The sequence below is a fragment of the Malania oleifera genome, chromosome 7 (assembly GCF_029873635.1).
Source record: "Malania oleifera isolate guangnan ecotype guangnan chromosome 7, ASM2987363v1, whole genome shotgun sequence".
In the NCBI taxonomy this organism is placed as follows: Eukaryota; Viridiplantae; Streptophyta; class Magnoliopsida; order Santalales; family Ximeniaceae; genus Malania; species Malania oleifera.
In genome coordinates this window covers 109922493-109939046 of record NC_080423.1, presented here as the reverse complement: position 1 = coordinate 109939046, position 16554 = coordinate 109922493, and the positions used below count along the sequence as shown (strand labels likewise).

General features: G+C 34.7%; 2 protein-coding genes and 1 long non-coding RNA gene across 3 annotated transcripts; 2 read left to right on the top strand and 1 right to left on the bottom strand.

Moving 5' to 3' along the window:
* Positions 1 to 2544: 2544 nt before the first annotated feature.
* LOC131160718 (membrane-anchored ubiquitin-fold protein 3-like) lies at positions 2545 to 7555 on the top strand. The gene is made up of 3 exons (XM_058116585.1): positions 2545 to 3044; positions 6075 to 6245; positions 7205 to 7555. Exons 1-3 carry the CDS (start codon positions 2915 to 2917, stop codon positions 7258 to 7260), a joined length of 357 nt encoding a protein of 118 aa, XP_057972568.1. The 5' UTR covers positions 2545 to 2914; the 3' UTR covers positions 7261 to 7555.
* LOC131160720 (uncharacterized) lies at positions 4447 to 5719 on the top strand. The gene is made up of 2 exons (XR_009138135.1): positions 4447 to 4824; positions 4891 to 5719. It is a non-coding gene; the product is annotated as an uncharacterized LOC131160720 (long non-coding RNA).
* A 3384-nt stretch (positions 7556 to 10939) lies between the features above and the next one.
* Positions 10940 to 15316, bottom strand: LOC131160717 (glutamate-1-semialdehyde 2,1-aminomutase, chloroplastic-like). The gene is made up of 3 exons (XM_058116584.1): positions 14978 to 15316; positions 12777 to 12950; positions 10940 to 12199 (listed from the first exon to the last, which is right to left on the bottom strand). Exons 1-3 carry the CDS (start codon positions 15149 to 15151, stop codon positions 11132 to 11134), a joined length of 1416 nt encoding a protein of 471 aa, XP_057972567.1. The 5' UTR covers positions 15152 to 15316; the 3' UTR covers positions 10940 to 11131.
* Between the last annotated feature and the right edge of the window lie 1238 nt (positions 15317 to 16554).

The window sequence follows — 16554 nt, the reverse complement described above, 5'->3', positions numbered from 1 at the left end:
ATAATAGTTAAACCTAATTTAACAAGTATTGACATCATTTAGTGTGGCAAAAATATATGAGTGTGGTGTAAATGAAGGTACACTCAATTTTGAATTTGAGTTTGGACTAAAAATCTTATGCTTAGAGGCTATGTCACATGTGACTTTGGATCATAATGGGATCAAGTCTACTGTAGGTTTAGAGTTAAGATTGATTAGTGTAAAGTGTTTCAGTTTTTAGTTAATTAAAGATACTAAGAAAAATCTTAAAAATAAAGTACGTAAGGCCACTCCCAAAATATATTACAGGTGAATTTTTCAAGAATTTTTAATGAAAAATGTTAAATAGAAAAAATTTAAAACCTTAATTGAAAAAAATCCAAAAAAAACCCATCAAATGATGTAATTGAAACCGAACTCAAATTTTTACTGTTTGCAAATATTCCTAATCCCATGTTTGGAAGAGACTTTAAATTTGAATTTGATTAGATCTAGACCAAACGTAACACAAAATTATACTAAATTTTACTTAAATTCAACTAAATTTAAATTTAAGACTCAAAATCAATACTCTCAAATGTAGCTTGGATTTGGATTTGCATAAATTAGAATAAATTTCAATGCAGTTTTATACTACATGATTAATAATGAAAATCATTATAATAAGATTGAAAATTAAGACGTAAAAAAATACATAAGTTTAAAGCTGGGTAAAATAAAAATTTTATTCATTTGATTTTTTAAGATGATATTTATTAGTATAAGTCATTAATATGAAGTCTTACTATTCTTAGTATAAAAAAGACATTTGAAATAGAAATATCTTAATTTTAATTGCAATTATTTAATTTTTTCATCTAAAAATCTTAAGTGGTGCCTTCTTATGTTTCTTAAGGATTGATTTGTTTTATGAGCTAAGAATAGCTAAACCTAATTTGGGAAGTGTTGAGATTGTTTACTATGACCAAAATATATGAATGTAGTTTAAATGAAGCTATACTCGATTTTAAATTTGAGTTTAACCTAAAAAACTTGTGCACAAAAGGTATATGTCAAAAGTGATTTCGTATCATACAAGTATATTGTGGAATTAGAGTTAAGATTAGTTAGTGTAAAGGGTTTCAATTTATGGTTGGTTGAAAGCCAATTGTGTTGAATTTCAGCAAGTATTACTAGAACTTGATTTGTGCATATTCATCAACAAGGATGTTGATAGACTGAGTGGAAAAAAAATATTACGTGGTCTTGAGTCTTTTCAACCCTAAAAGTTATAGAATGAAGTTTTTCGATCTCTTCTACAACCGATGTGGGATAACTCCAATAATCTCCCCCTCATACATCAGGTTCCTAATCGACGGCCCCATGTACCTAATATCTCGGGGAGAGTGTAGAACCATGACTTTGGTATCAATGTTAGGTGATTTTGGGTCTTCTCAACCCCAAAAACTAACTCATGGGGTGATGCTTTCTCTCATACTTAATAATTGATCACCAAGCCCCTTCCACAACTGATGTGGGATAACCCCAATAAAAAGATTTTGGATCTTAAAGTTTTGTGACCCCAACATAGGATTTTGATATATGATTATCAACAATGAATATTGATTATTGATTATTAAGGATTTGTTTGGATAAAAGAATTTATTTGAAGAAATGAAAGAAAAGGAAAAGGAGGAAACTTATTTTTCATTATGTATTTTTTATACTAAAAATGCTACTCAAAATGAAAATTTATTTTAATATGATTAGAAATATGAAAACCAAATATTGATGTTGTGTAGAATCAAAATTTGTTGTTTTTTTTTTCTTTTTCACTTTTTTTTATAATTAAATAAGAAAATGTGAATTTATTAATATTTTTCTTAGCGTTTTTCAAGTTCGATATGGAGTTTATAAGATAGAAATTAATTTTAAATTATATAATTTGTCATAAGCTCAATTTATATTTAAAAATAATTAAATACATTAATAATATTCTAACATTAAAAAACCTCATAATAAAATTTGAATTCATATAGAGAAATAATACATAGAAACACATAAATTTGAATTCATACATAGAAATAATACAAATATAGAAAAATAAAAATTAAACCCAACAAATGAAGACAAAATCACACTAGAGTGTTTTCTATTTAATTAAATAAAATTTGATTCTCGTAAAATTTGTTAATAAAAACAATAATAAAATATTTCATTAAAACACTAATCATAATATTTTAGCCAATTAATTATCTTTAACATTTATTTTAAAAAATAAATATGCATTTAAGTGTAATATTTGCAAGAAAATCATTTAATTATGGTAATTAATTAAAGTAGATGATATGATAATCTCGTTTTGCTATGGTTTTACGTCACTTGAAAACTAAATAAAAAAATATAAAATTACATTATGAAAAATAAAATATTATGCATTCGAAATTTCAATTATCAAAATTTAATTTAATTTATTTTTTGCGCCGTTATAATTCAGTACACGCCGTAGCCGCGCTAATCGCCGTCTCATCCACGCGGCGCAGGACTCCATTCGCAGCTAAATGACGACGTTGAGCGACAAACAGAGAAAAACGACGCCGTTTGCTACGCGTCGGTCGGATTAGATATATTCATTGCGTAGGCAACACTTGTCCTTACCAAACTCCACCACCTGCCCAAATTCTAATTTCCATCTCTGCCCCCTTCCTCTTCCTTCTCCTTTCAAACTCTGCGTCCCAAACCCTCACGGATCTCTCCGCCATTGACGATTTGAAGCCCTTTTGCACTGTTTCTCAGCCCCCCTTCTCTACCCTTTACCGCAATCGATCGTTCGATCTGGATTTTCATCTCATTGAACTCCGATTGCGAGGCCTGGGTCGCGAAAGTAGTCTTGGTAGTTGGTGAATTGAACTGGGCCGGCGGCGATTTTGTGTTCCGATCGGAGAGTTTCGCGCAAATGCCGGAAGAGGATTTGGTGGATATTAAGTTCCGGTTGTATGACGGGTCCGACATCGGACCGTTTCAGTACTCGTCCGCGTCGACCGTGGACATGCTCAAGGAGAGAATCGTCTTGGAATGGCCTAAAGGTCGGCTTTTACCTGTTTTAGCATCACGTTATTTTGTTAGATTTTTTTCCTGGGTTTAGGATTTATTCATTATTGTTGTTTCGTTTTTAGCTGTTGATGTTGATCGTAGCTGTAAGCCGATTCTCGTTTTTATCTGATTTCTGCATGATAACAGAGAACGTTCCTCATTAAATAGCAGGTTGTCATTAAGATAGGACAAAGAATTAAATGATTCTTGCTTTATCATGATTTTTTGTTTTCAGAGTATTGCCTTTTGCTTCTTTGATTTCATTTATTGCCGTCCCATTCGCCGCTGTTGTTGTTGCTGCTGTTCATCTTAGCTGTAATGTAGAGCTGACTCTGTCCGGATTTAAAGTAATCCTACGTTTGCTTGGACCAATCCTCAGTTTTGCCTGATTTCTTCCAAATTATACAGAATACCCTACAATGATTTGCGGTTTGTAATTGAGTTAGGACAAGGATTAAGTGATTCTTGCAACCACCACCTTGTGTAATGATACTGGGCCCAGGATTGTCTTTTTTGGCCACTGGTCTCACGGATTTGTCCTATAAAAGGCGTCTCACTTTAGTTCGAGTCCAAACCTTCCTTATAAACATAAGATCTGTCTAGTACACATTCTATGTAGGACCGTGACAGATTCTCCCGTCCAATCTTGGATGCCCTCATCAGTGTAATTTTTCTAGTACACATTTGCTGACATCCCTGTCAGCATGATCTCCCTAGTACATATCCGATGTGAGACCGCAATAAGCCCTTCGTATGATCTCTGACGTCCTCATCAAAGTGACTTACACCTTCATGAAGGATCCACTCAAATGATAGTACCCCTAAGACAGATCCACTTACATGATAGTAGTCCCAGGGCGGATCCCCTTACATGATATTACCCCTAGGGTGGCTTTGATAACAAATGTAACAGTTCTGGGTCCGAGTCTGGTGAGGTATTGTCTGCTTGGACCCAATGGCCTAATGGGTTTGTCCTATAAAAGACACCTCACTTTAGTTGGAACCCAAACCCTCCTTATAAGCCCAAGATCTTCCTAGTATGTATCCGATGTGGGACCATGACACCTTGCTTGGGCTACAAGTGTTATATCCGCTCTCATTTTCTTGTTTAGTGCTTGTTTAGTTATACATTTAAAAGTGAACTTAGTGAAGAGAAGAACTTGGTAATGCCAATAAAAAGTTTATAAACTTTGGCAATAAATTGTCTTCAAATCCCTAGTCAATCCTAGCAGTTGTCAATCATGCGATGTCTTTTTGAAGGAAACCCAGGTCAAATTGGGGTAATTCAAGTCAAAACCAAAGTTGAAGCTAAAGAGTGAAGTCTACTCTTCTACTGTACCAATTGCTTGTTTTCCTGGGCTTTGTGATTGTAATTCAGTTCTTCTTTTAGGGAAGGAAGGATATTCTCGCTGGCTGTGCGGTTCAACATTGACTTGGAGATTTCTGGCTTTGCTGCACTCATGCCCACATCCTTACCCGCACATACGGAGGGGTTATTGATGGATTGTGCTCTAGTTGGTTGGTGGATTGGGCTCTGAGTCTTGCACAACTTGCTTCTGCCACTGCTATTTTTTTTGAGTTTGTTGGATTCAGGCACAGCTTCTGAGTTTTGACATGTTTATTTTACTCTAATTGAAATTTTATTAAGGTTCTTTATCCCGCACTTTGCTTAATTATTAACATTGGAGCTGTTCTAGAACTGTTTGCAAAAGGGATTGAAAAAGCTAAAAAAGTATTCCTCATCTCCCTTCCGTCTAGCGCAAACTATCAATGGTATGGCTGAGCATTTTATGAAAATTTTGAATGACTGTAAACATAACAATTACCTTACTTATGCAGAACATCAATGCGGAAGTACCGCCAAGAGAGAAATTGGAAGATTAATAGAGGAAGAAGGAAGGAAGAACTGAAGAACAGAAAAGAGAGGAGGACGAAGATAGGGGGACTTGGGGGGGGGGGGGGGTGATGCTCATGTTCAACTTAATACAAATTCACATTAACCACCAACGACAATGCAACCTGCTAGTATATACAGGGAAACTAATAAACCCTTAACATGATGCTTGTTAATCAGCCTCCTTCAAGAGTCCATCGATTGCCCTGCTGCTTGTTCTATGCCACTTACCTAAGCAAAATATGTTGCAATATTGCTTTTCTAGTAATAGTTGGTAATATCGTAATATAGTCACTGTTAAGTGTTCACTTGTTTTTGGAATAAGAAATCTGGTTAATTGAGTGCTTTAGAAGCCAAGGCTGTGCTTGACAGCAACAAGGCCTGAAGGAAAGCGGTGCATCCGAATTAAATGCGTAACATTAGCATGTTAAGCCAAACACAGTTCCTCAACCTTGTATTATGTGAACTTTTTTTAGTGGGGAATGCGCCATCATCAATAATGATCTCTCTCTCTCTCTTATTTTTTTTTTGTAGTTGTATATGCACTCATCAAATGGATTACTTTTTAGATGGACAAGAATTGGGTTTGAGCGTGGCAGAGATGCCAAGAGATACCATCTTCAAGAATGATATTTAAATTTTTTTGTTCCCTCATATTTCTAAGAAAAATGTAAATTAGGTGGGGAAGAACGTCGGGCAAAGAGGGTTGGGAAGGGGATGAAAAAGTTTGAATGTTTCTTGGATATGATAATTGAACAAATTATTTTTATAATTTATTGAGACATTCAAATGACCATAGGCTGGGATATTTTACTAGGTTCATGTCAATATATGGCATAGTGATGATAAATATATTCACTTATTTGGCATTTATTAAGCTACATTTGTGCAGCTTGTATTCCATTTGATGTTTTCATCTCCTTGGACATCTGAATCATGATGGTGCCTTTTGTATGATAATTTATTTTTGCGCTCATTGACTAGCTCTTTTATGTAGTAACAGGTAGGGAAGTACCATCTGAATTAAATGCTATTTTTGGGTTCCATTGGTATTTTCTTTTGAGATGGGGGCTTGGACAGAGTGTGTCTTCCTTGTGTATTATTTAATTTCTCTATCGGTTATTTTTAGATAAAACAATTACACCGAAGGCAGCGAATGAAGTCAAACTGATAACTTCTGGGAAAATTTTGGAGAACAACAAGACTGTTGGCCAGTGTAAAATGCCTTTTGGGGAGCTTCCAGGAGGGGTTATCGTTATGCATGTTGTTGTACAGCCATCTTTAGCAAAAACGAAGACAGGTATATTTTTCTGTTAAGAACCAATTTTGTTTTTTAGGTTAGATATTCTTTTAAGAACTACGTTACAGCATGTTTAGACTGTATGAAGCACAGTTCAGTGTTAAATCATTATATGTTCCTCATGCTGTTATGGAACGTGATGGTTAAGATTTGGACGCTCATCTGTAGCCAGCTTTAATATTCCAGGCATTTCCTTTTCAAACATTGTGATATGAGATTTCTTGTGTAGGCATCTTCTCATTCTTGTAGTCGTTATATGTGTGAATTTTGAAGTATGCACGAGAAGTTCCTCCATTGTGGTGAAATAGAGTATGGTCAGATGCTTGAGCTTCACCTGTCATTCCTTCTTTTTATTGCCATGCTGATATTGTTGGAAAATGAAAAGCACTATAAAATAATTCTATTTTCATTCTCAGGTGCATTCACTTCTGTCAATTTTTTGGGTACATTGGATTGTGTAGGGGTGGGGGGGTCAAAAGGGGATAATGCTCAACCCATGAACTTGTCATGGTTGGAACTGCTTTTACCACTGAGCTAGCCCTTGGCTTTGTACCTATATTTGTGACTACATATGGTTGCAACACAAATAAAGCTATTCACAAGGCTAAAACCTGTAGCTTTCACCCCCCCCCCCCCCTTTTTTTTTTAAATTATGTTTGGAGAGGTCCTAGATTTGGATTTGTGTTGGATTCGAATAAGATGTAATACAAAATTTATTGAAATTTATTCCAGTCCACCAAAATTGAAATTCAAGGTCCAAAATTTATGCTCCTCGACACTGTAAGAGAAATTGTTTAAATTATCTTCCGTTGTCAGTTAATCTCTTGTGAGTTGGGATCTACTTCTTAGACATTCATCTTCTCAATCCTTGTTGCATTCCTGTTATATCTGTTCTCTTGAGTTCTTGATTGCTGAGAACTACTTTATCTGGTTCGTGTATATCTGGCATTTCTGAACAGAAAAGAAGGTCGAAGATTCGCCGAGGAAAATTGTTTGCTCATGCTCCATATTGTAAAAGTGAAAAAGCTGATGCGAGCATGCACAGTAGAGACAAACCAGTGCTCCCCAAGTCTTGTGGTTTGTTCTGGCAGCATTCATTATACAGGCCTATAGTAGTAATGATATGTTCATATGAAATCATTATTGTTCATGACTTTCAGTAGGTTTCCCCCTTCTTCCTTCTGCTCTCTGTCTCTCTCTCTCCGAGTCTGTTTTAGAAGTAGCTTGATGTGCAGATGTAATATGAAGTTGGATGAACCTACTAATGTAAAAAGAGAAAATTTTCAATTAATTTTCAAAAATTGAGTTTATGTTTCTGTGCATGTGGCTGGGCTCTAGATCTGAAAAGTGATTACAAGATTTTGAATGCTAACTGAGGAATAAGGTGTAAGCCTATGAATTCACTTTCAATGTGAAGCTGTCTCTCAGAGATGGTGCTAATTCTAACGGTTTATTCTCCTAAGAATTGTGATTTGCAAGTCATAGAATTTCACTTAGCACTTAGCGATTTGCAACTTTTAAATTATAAAATGTTATGTTAGTTTTTAGATTGTCATGTTAATATTTGAACTCATGTAAGTGAGATATATATGTAAGTTTTGAATCTTAATTGTGTAGATTGAGAGAAGTCAATTTATTGTATCTTTTGTTTCCAAGGTTTAAGTAGGACCCTAGTGATTAGGATAGAATTAAAAAATAAATAAAAAATAGAGCAATCAAGATTGTATTTTAACTTTATAGTGTTGAGTAACTTCTTGGTAACCCCCAATGTTAAGTTGTGAGTGTTATTTTTATTTTTATTCCCCTTGATAGTTAAACATTGGAAAAGAGTATTTTTTAAAAATATTTTTTAATTTAAAAATTTTTGAGCATTTAAAAATTTTTGAGCTTCAAATGAAATGAAAAAACACAGTTGAAGAGTATGTCTTATTCTTTTTTGTTTGGGGAGGTTTAAGATTTAAATTTGTATTGAATTTAGATAAAATATTTTATAAAATTATATTGAAATTTATTTAAATTTAAATTTAAGGTTTAAAATTTATGCTTCCAAAGGTAGCATAAAAAAAATTGAGGATGAACAAGAGAAAACCTGTGACTTGACTGCATTCAAATTTTTTTAAAAATACAATCAAGAAGAGAAAAAAGTTAGGTTACATATAATATTAATTGATGCATTCATTATTTTTGTGCAAATCAACATGGTGCCTTCTCAAGGAATCACTTTAATGCTTTGTTTGGTCATAGAGAATAATTACTTGAAGTGGTCAAAAGAGAACATGAAGATTCATCTTTTTGCTCTTCTTTCTCAACAATCGCTCAATGCAAGAGTGAATTTACATCTAATCAATATTTTAGACCACGTTTGGTGTGCAAGAATTGATTCACTAGAATGGACATGTAATTAGGATTAAATAAATTCATTTGGAACTTCGTGTTGGAATCATATTTAGTGGGTTTCACCACTAAACCTCGGATGCCATTAAGAAATATTGGGTTAGAAAAAAAAATGTCAACTCGGGTGGAGGATCGGTACGATTCAAAGACATGATTGTTGACCCAAGCCCTTATTCGGCTTAGCATGATTGTTGGTCGTCTCCCCACACACAAATGACGATCATGAACCTAAGATGGCTGGGCCTCTTTGGACTTTTACCTCTTGCCAAGTCCAAGATGAATTGATCACGGCCATTATAGTTGGCATCAGATAACTTAAAGGTGTTCTCTTAGAGAATTCAACCGATGACCTTTCACACTACGTATGAATTTCAGACTTTGAATTTAAATATATTTTTAATATAATTTTATACTATATCTTCTCCAAATTCAATAAAAATTCAAATCGAAAGTCTTTCCAAATATAGGATTATAATTATTTGTCGGTCCTCACAAACAATAAGAATCCATAATCCAAATGACCTAAGCTATGGCCCAAGTTCCTATTATCCTATATTTGCTAACCATAGATGTACACAGGCAGCAGAATGGTAATAGCACTTTGTTTGGATTTTCAAAAGATGGAAGAACAGGAGCAGATGGTAAAGAAAGTCTTAACATGGACTCCTTTGCTAAGCATCGTCAAACCTTGAGAACTTCTCAAACCCCCCAGCAGGGGACATTGTAACATGACTGCAGCCACAATTGCAGCAACAGCTTTGGTTAGCATCTTGAAACTCACCTATCCTTTTTCTCTTTATATTTTTATTTTTAGTGAGATCCAAATGGAGTCTATGGATGTCTTTTTCATTGGGCTAGACAGAGAAATTGAGAGTGACAAAATGTTTTCCACTGAAACAAGCAAGGGGCAACAGAGCTCATTAAGTCCCGTTTGGACATCTCCAAACGTCTTAAAAAATAAAGTATTTATTATCAAAAATACTTCAATTAAGTATATGTGTTGGTAAGTAAGGTTTGATGAGTATTTCTTTTAACAATATAATTTTAAATTATCTTTTTAAGAAAATTCATATTTTTTGAAAAAAAATTCTAAAAAAAATTTATTTATAATAAGTAATCATAATTTTTTTTTTTTTGGGATATATTTTGAAAATTCAAAAAAATGAATCATAAGAGTAAAAGCTCGAATTCTTTACGAAACTCCATTGTATAGTAATATTGGGTCCAAATTTAATGAGTATATAAAATATGAGCTCATATAAGAGAAATTGATTCATCTTGTTATTGTGCGTTTGTGTGTAGCTTCAGGTGCCCACTTGATATCATGGATTGCAACATATTGATAAATGATCTCACCTAATGTTTGGGAGTATAGAATTCAAACCTTGAATTTGAATCAAATGGATTTGGATAAATTTTAATATAATTTTTTATTATATTTTACTCAAATTCAGGACTTTTCAAATATAGTGTCAAAGAATTTAATAGGCTGACAATTTTTGTTGTAACCAGTCTGCACCATGTGTGGGGCAGTGGCGACTGAAAACAACTTAAAGAGCATTATATAAAATTGACATTTCTGTGAAGCTTCAAAACATTTACTCCTTGTTCCTTTCTTCTTTGCTGCCCTCTTCATGAAGCCAATTATTGTTTCTTGTTCATTTGCATTTGACAGTGGCTTAGAACCCTCTACTCTTCTATGCAGTTTAGAACTGGGCAAGTCATATAATAGTTAATTCTTTTTTCTTCCTTCTCATAATTTTATCTGTACTGGGCTTATAATCACAATTTACATTGGTTACCCTTGAGACTCGTGAAAAGATACAAACTTCTCCTACAATTATGCATTATAAAAAAATTCCACATCCATTCGGCAGGAAAAAAAAGTATCCTTGAGGTTTCGAAAACTCTATAAACCTCCTTTGAGGTTTGACACAAAATAAGAATCTCTTTTAATATTTAACCAAAAAAAGATAAGGGGTATAAGTGTCCCAATTTCAAATGTAAAGAAAGATTTGAAAATTTTGAAACCTTACGAATGCTAGACTCATCACAAAAAATTTGAAAATAATTTCTGCAAGAATTGAAGGACCCATCTAAGATTTACATACATATGCACAAGCAAACCTGATTCTTGGTTCCCACAAACACCTCTATTCATTTTCATTGAAAGAGGTCAGAACAACTCTCTTCTCCAAGAGTAATTAAATACAAAAAAAATAATCAACTTAACAGGAGAAGGGGGAAAGAGAGTAATTTAGAGACCAGGGACAAGCTTTTACAGCAGGGGCGAAACAATCAACAAGAAAAAACAATAAAATTAGGTCAATGAGATGTAAAAATTTGGATAATACACATACAAAATTTCAAGAGGAAAACCCACAACACAGCCCACACGAACTCACCTACCAAAAAGACAACCATGCCTAAGGAAGAAAAGAGAATGGGGGACTAAATAAGGTGTAAATGCCAGCATTCTCAAGATTGGAGTTCTAAATCTTTCGGAAAACTTTCTCAGCTGCTGCTATTGTGTGTTGGATATCGTCTGCACTATGTGCCAAGCTAGTAAACCCAGCCTCAAATTGCGAAGGAGCAAAATAAACACCTTCCTCCAGCATTCCCCAATAAAACCTTGCAAACTTTGCAGTGTCACACTTCTTGGCATCCCCAAAGTTGTAAACAGGACCCTCTGTGAAGAAAAACCCAAACATGCCACCTATATAACCACCGCATATGGCATGCCCAGCCCTTTTCCCAGAATCCACTATGCCCTGAACAAGCTCACTCGTGATCTTACTCAGGTATTCATAAGTTCCTGGCTCTTTTAGCCGCTTAAGCGTTTGGATTCCAGCAGTCATTGCCAATGGGTTTCCACTCAAGGTCCCAGCCTGGTACATTGGTCCAGCAGGTGCCACCATCTCCATGATCTCTCTCCTTCCTCCATATGCACCAACAGGAAGACCTCCACCAATAATCTTTCCAAGCGTAGTTAAATCAGGGGTCATGCCAAAATACTCCTGAGCTCCACCATAAGACAAACGGAACCCAGTCATAACTTCATCAAAGATGAGAAGGGCACCGTTTTCCCTAGTGATACTATGGAGAGCATTAAGGAACTCGGGTTTGGGAGGAATGAAACCAGAGTTCCCAACCACAGGTTCAAGGATAACTCCAGCAATCTCTCCTTTGTGAGTAGAAAATAGATTTTCAACAGTTGAAATGTCATTGAAGGGGGAAGTTAGAGTATTGTAAGTCGCTCCTCTGGGGACGCCAGGGGAATCAGGAAGCCCAAGGGTGGCAACCCCACTACCTGCCTTAACAAGGAATGGATCAGCATGGCCATGGTAGCAACCCTCAAATTTGATGATCTTCTCCCGTCTAGTGAAAGCACGGGCAAGGCGGAGGACACCCATGCATGCTTCTGTGCCTGAATTGACAAACCGAACCATTTCTATGCTTGGAACAGCTGATATTACCATCTCGGCTAGAACATTTTCTAGTAAACAAGGAGCACCAAAGCTGGTTCCTTTCTTCATTGTCTCAGCCAAAGCTGCAAGTACCTGCAGGTAAAGGTTAGTCCAAGATTATTTGAATGCAAAATTATGGCTTTCAAAGAAAACATTTGTGAGGATTTAATGAGTATAGTAGAGAATTGGATACACTTCTAGCAATCTCATTCAAGGGGCTGCCAAGGAAAAATTGACACCATAATTTTCAAATTTTTGAATCATTTTTCCTGTGCAGACAGGAGAGCTGCTCACTCGGACACTGCCATGCAGGATAAAGTGATGGCCCTGTTTCAGAAAAGTGCTTCTAACCTTCCAACACCTTACTCAAGAGGGGTTTCCTATTGACTAAAATGAGATATGATAACTAATGTCCTAAAAAAAACAATGATTTTAGAGCAAAAAATGCATAACAAATGTAGTAGAAAATAAAGATTCCTATCAACTACAGAATGAATCTAGAAGCAGGACCGGATGATCTGTATAACCAAAACAAAATACAATATGTCCCTGAAGGAAAAGGAAAAAAAATGCAAAACACTCAAAAGTTGATCATAGATGATAATTGCATTATGCATATCAATACTCCAGTGCCGAAAATGTAAGTAGCAAATGGTAGAAAGAAAATAACCTCATCATCTGCATGACCAATTATTGCTGGCCCCCAGGAACCAACATAGTCAACATACTCATTGCCATCTATGTCCCACATGTGGGAGCCCTTGACGGAATCAATCACAATAGGTTGTCCACCAACGGATTTGAATGCACGCACAGGAGAATTTACACCTCCAGGCATCAGCTCCTACAATAGTGTCCCATAAATTAATAATCAAAGAAATCAGCCTAACCAGAAAAATAAGAAAAAAATAAATACTGAAAGGCCAACTCAAAGTAAAATTATAAAAATGAATCTCAACTAAAAAACAGTTTTCATAGTTTGGATGGGGAAAATAGGAGGGGTGTGAAACTAATCATGTTCATCCATTGCCATCTACTAGAAGATATAGTTAGAGCTTAGGCATGAAGGTAGCAATACTATGAGCAAGGTTTTTTATGCATTTGAGTAGACCTGACCAGGCATATCACAGGGTCGAATCAGCCAAAACTGACACAAAGCCATTTTAACTCTATTTGTGGTACTTTTGGCATTTTCTCAACTATAATCCTGCAGGACCTCCACTATTCATAAACTACCCAAAAATTTAATAAAATTTCCCTTTATCTCCATCAAAACATAATCTCTTTTGGAAGGAAACGAAATTGAAACATGCCCGTTCCCTCAGTTTGCATTTTGAGGATGCAAGAGAAAATACACGGACAGAAAATTGGCAACTATTTGAAAAACTTTCATATGTTATTGATATGTAACTGAAATTCTTATGCATTTGCTCCCAAAAATTCTTATGCATTTGCTCCCAAAAATGCCCACTGCCATTCGAGTTTACAATGTGCAATTTTACAACCTATAAAGCAGAGGCTGTAAGATTTGAACATTGGATTGCATATTCCTCTCCCAGATGAGTAACTAATTTTGGGGCTGACATTATTGCCCATGTCAAAAGGTAAAATTTCGTCTGCTTAACAGAAACCTAGACCTTTTTTCAGACTCAACTTGTTGGGACATATCAAGCAGATATAAGTCAGAAAGGCCAATTTTGCTGTTCCTCCCATCTTACCCCTTAAATACAACCAGTTTCTGTGGGGTACCTAACTAGCTCCAGAAGAAATACTTGAGCAGAGAACTCAAAGAAATTAACCATTGCATCACATTAGAATGTCCATTTATTGATCCCAACCAGCTGACCAGAAAAATATTTTATCAGCATATAAGTTCGTAACTTCACTTCATCAATTAGCATGATACCTATAAGTTGGATCTTTGTAAAAAGAATAAGCTACTAAAGTAGGATGCTTTTACCAATTAACTAGTGTTTTGGACAGTTGCTGGCACCACTCGTATCCATCCATGTACCATGTGCATGAAACCACTTGGACACTTAAGGAAATACGACGTCTTTGCTTAACTAAAAATAAAAAATACAAACATATGCAGACACTTGTGTTCAACAATCATGGTGCCCAGATTTTAACGATTTATCTATAAAACACTATATGTGACAAACTGAAAACCCAAGAGAATTTTTTGCAATCTTTTTTTTCTTTCCCCTCAAATGCAAATATTCACACAATACAACCCACACACCTCCCTCACCTTGATAACAACTGAGGAAAGGCTCCTTGGTTTGAATTGATCAAACTTTCTGCAATATCAAAGGCAAAATTCTAGCTGACTGGTTATATAACACGAACAAAGTCAGCTAAAATAAAGCAGATTTAGCAATATAAACCACACTTCTTCTCAACCCAATTTGAAATTTGGAATGCCATTCCCACAAGTCAGAACTTTTCTCTAACACTTAGACAACAGAAAACCAATCTTATATTCCATATAGTTCAAGACATGTATAGCAAAGCAATGTTATCGCAAAGAACATTCCACAAACCACATACAGCACTTCCAAAACAATGTCAAAATTATATGAAGTTCCTATTCAACACAGCAGAAGTTAATCGAAAGTTATGTCACTTCATTTTCAAAGTATTAAAAACAAAAAAGAAAAAAGTCAACTCGAGGCATAATTTAAGTAGATTAAAAGAAGGATAGCAGGAAAAATTAAACAAAAAATAAGATCATCACATTTTCAAGATTGAAAACAAACCCACTTCGAGGCATAATTCTAGAAGATAAAAGAAGGAACGGCAGCAGAAATTAAGCAAAAATAAGACCACCCTGCATTCAAAATAGGGAAGGGAGGATGTCAATTGTACCTTGGCGGCATCGAAGGCTTCCTCTGACTTCTGAATAGAGAAATTCTTCTTCTTCTCTTCAACTGAGACGGCCATTTTCACAGAAGAACGAGAAGATCGAGAAGGATTCGAAAAGGGTCGGCGAGATGACTTCGAAGGCCAAGAGAGACCCACCCCAGCTATGGGTGTTGCCATTTTCTTCCTCTTCCTCTTCCTCTTCCTCTTCCTGTGTTCTTCAACAAGATAAGAGGATTTGGGCCTGTGCTATGACTTCCGACTTGTGACCAAAGCAACAAAGTTTACCTATTTTGAATATAATATTCACCGTCGCTGCGATTCTGCCCAAGGGCCGGTTTCAAACTTTCAACCGTCCATTTTCTTGACTGTTGTAGGGCTTGGCCGGGCCGGGTGGGGCGGGGCGGGGCGGCAGATGTACGGGTTACCGGGTTGGACGGGTTTTGGGCGGGTCAGGGCAAGTTCATATAAATATTTTTTAATTTGTTTATTTTTATAACCCACTTCATATACATAAATCTAGTAATTTCGCTGAGATATAAATACTATCAATTATGCTATGCCATTAATTATGGATTAATAACTAAATACTTCCTTAACTATTTTCTCATAAACTAAAGTCAATTGAAAGTTATCTAAATCCATCGAATCATTGTGTCTTCTCTTTAATGATAATCTTTTATTACTGTATTATTAATTTATTTCAATCATTAGATTTATTCACTAAGAATATTACAAAATTTGTTTCTTACTTAAAATTGCATCACCATGATAAGAAGTTATTGAATAAACTGTTGAACATAAAGTCATTAATTTTTGTCAGTTAATTAATTTATCAAAAAATTATGTCATCAACATACTTTTCTTAGTCACTGCAATCCGTCACTCTTATATTTAGAGCTACAAATGAGTCAAATCATTCATGAACTACTAAACACTCAATTTGACAACGAATCTTTTAAATTATTCATTAAAATAAATAATTTAAATTTAAGTTTGTACTTAGAACATGAACATTAATTGAGTTAGGTCTGACTTAGGTGATACTTGGCTGACCAATTTCACAGGCAAACTCTTTTAATTAATTCACAAGTTGGGTTGTTTGTAAATTTAAATAATAATCTTATTTAATAAGGTCATGAGTGAATTAGAGCTCTGTTTTGGAAGCATGAATTTTAGGTTTTAAATTTGAATTTGGTGGATTTGACACAAAGTTTAATACAATTTTATATTACATCTTATCTAAATTTATACAAATTCAAGTGCAAAACATTTCCCAAACATATGGTAAGTAAATTTGTGAACTCATTTGTATATATACCTAAATATTAATTCATCTATTGGCTCGAAACTAATTTATAAATTTGTTTTAAAACTCATTCTAAATTGACAATATTTTATACATGTATTTTTGAAAGTACTTTTCTTTCAAGTTATCACTGCTCAAATATTTTTATTTATTTAATTTTTTTTATAGCATACTCATAAAATACAAATAAAAATATTATTCCCTTGATTGCAAATGAATTAAGTTGTTTTTTTTTTTTTTACATTTTAACTTTAAATCTCATAAATAGATAATT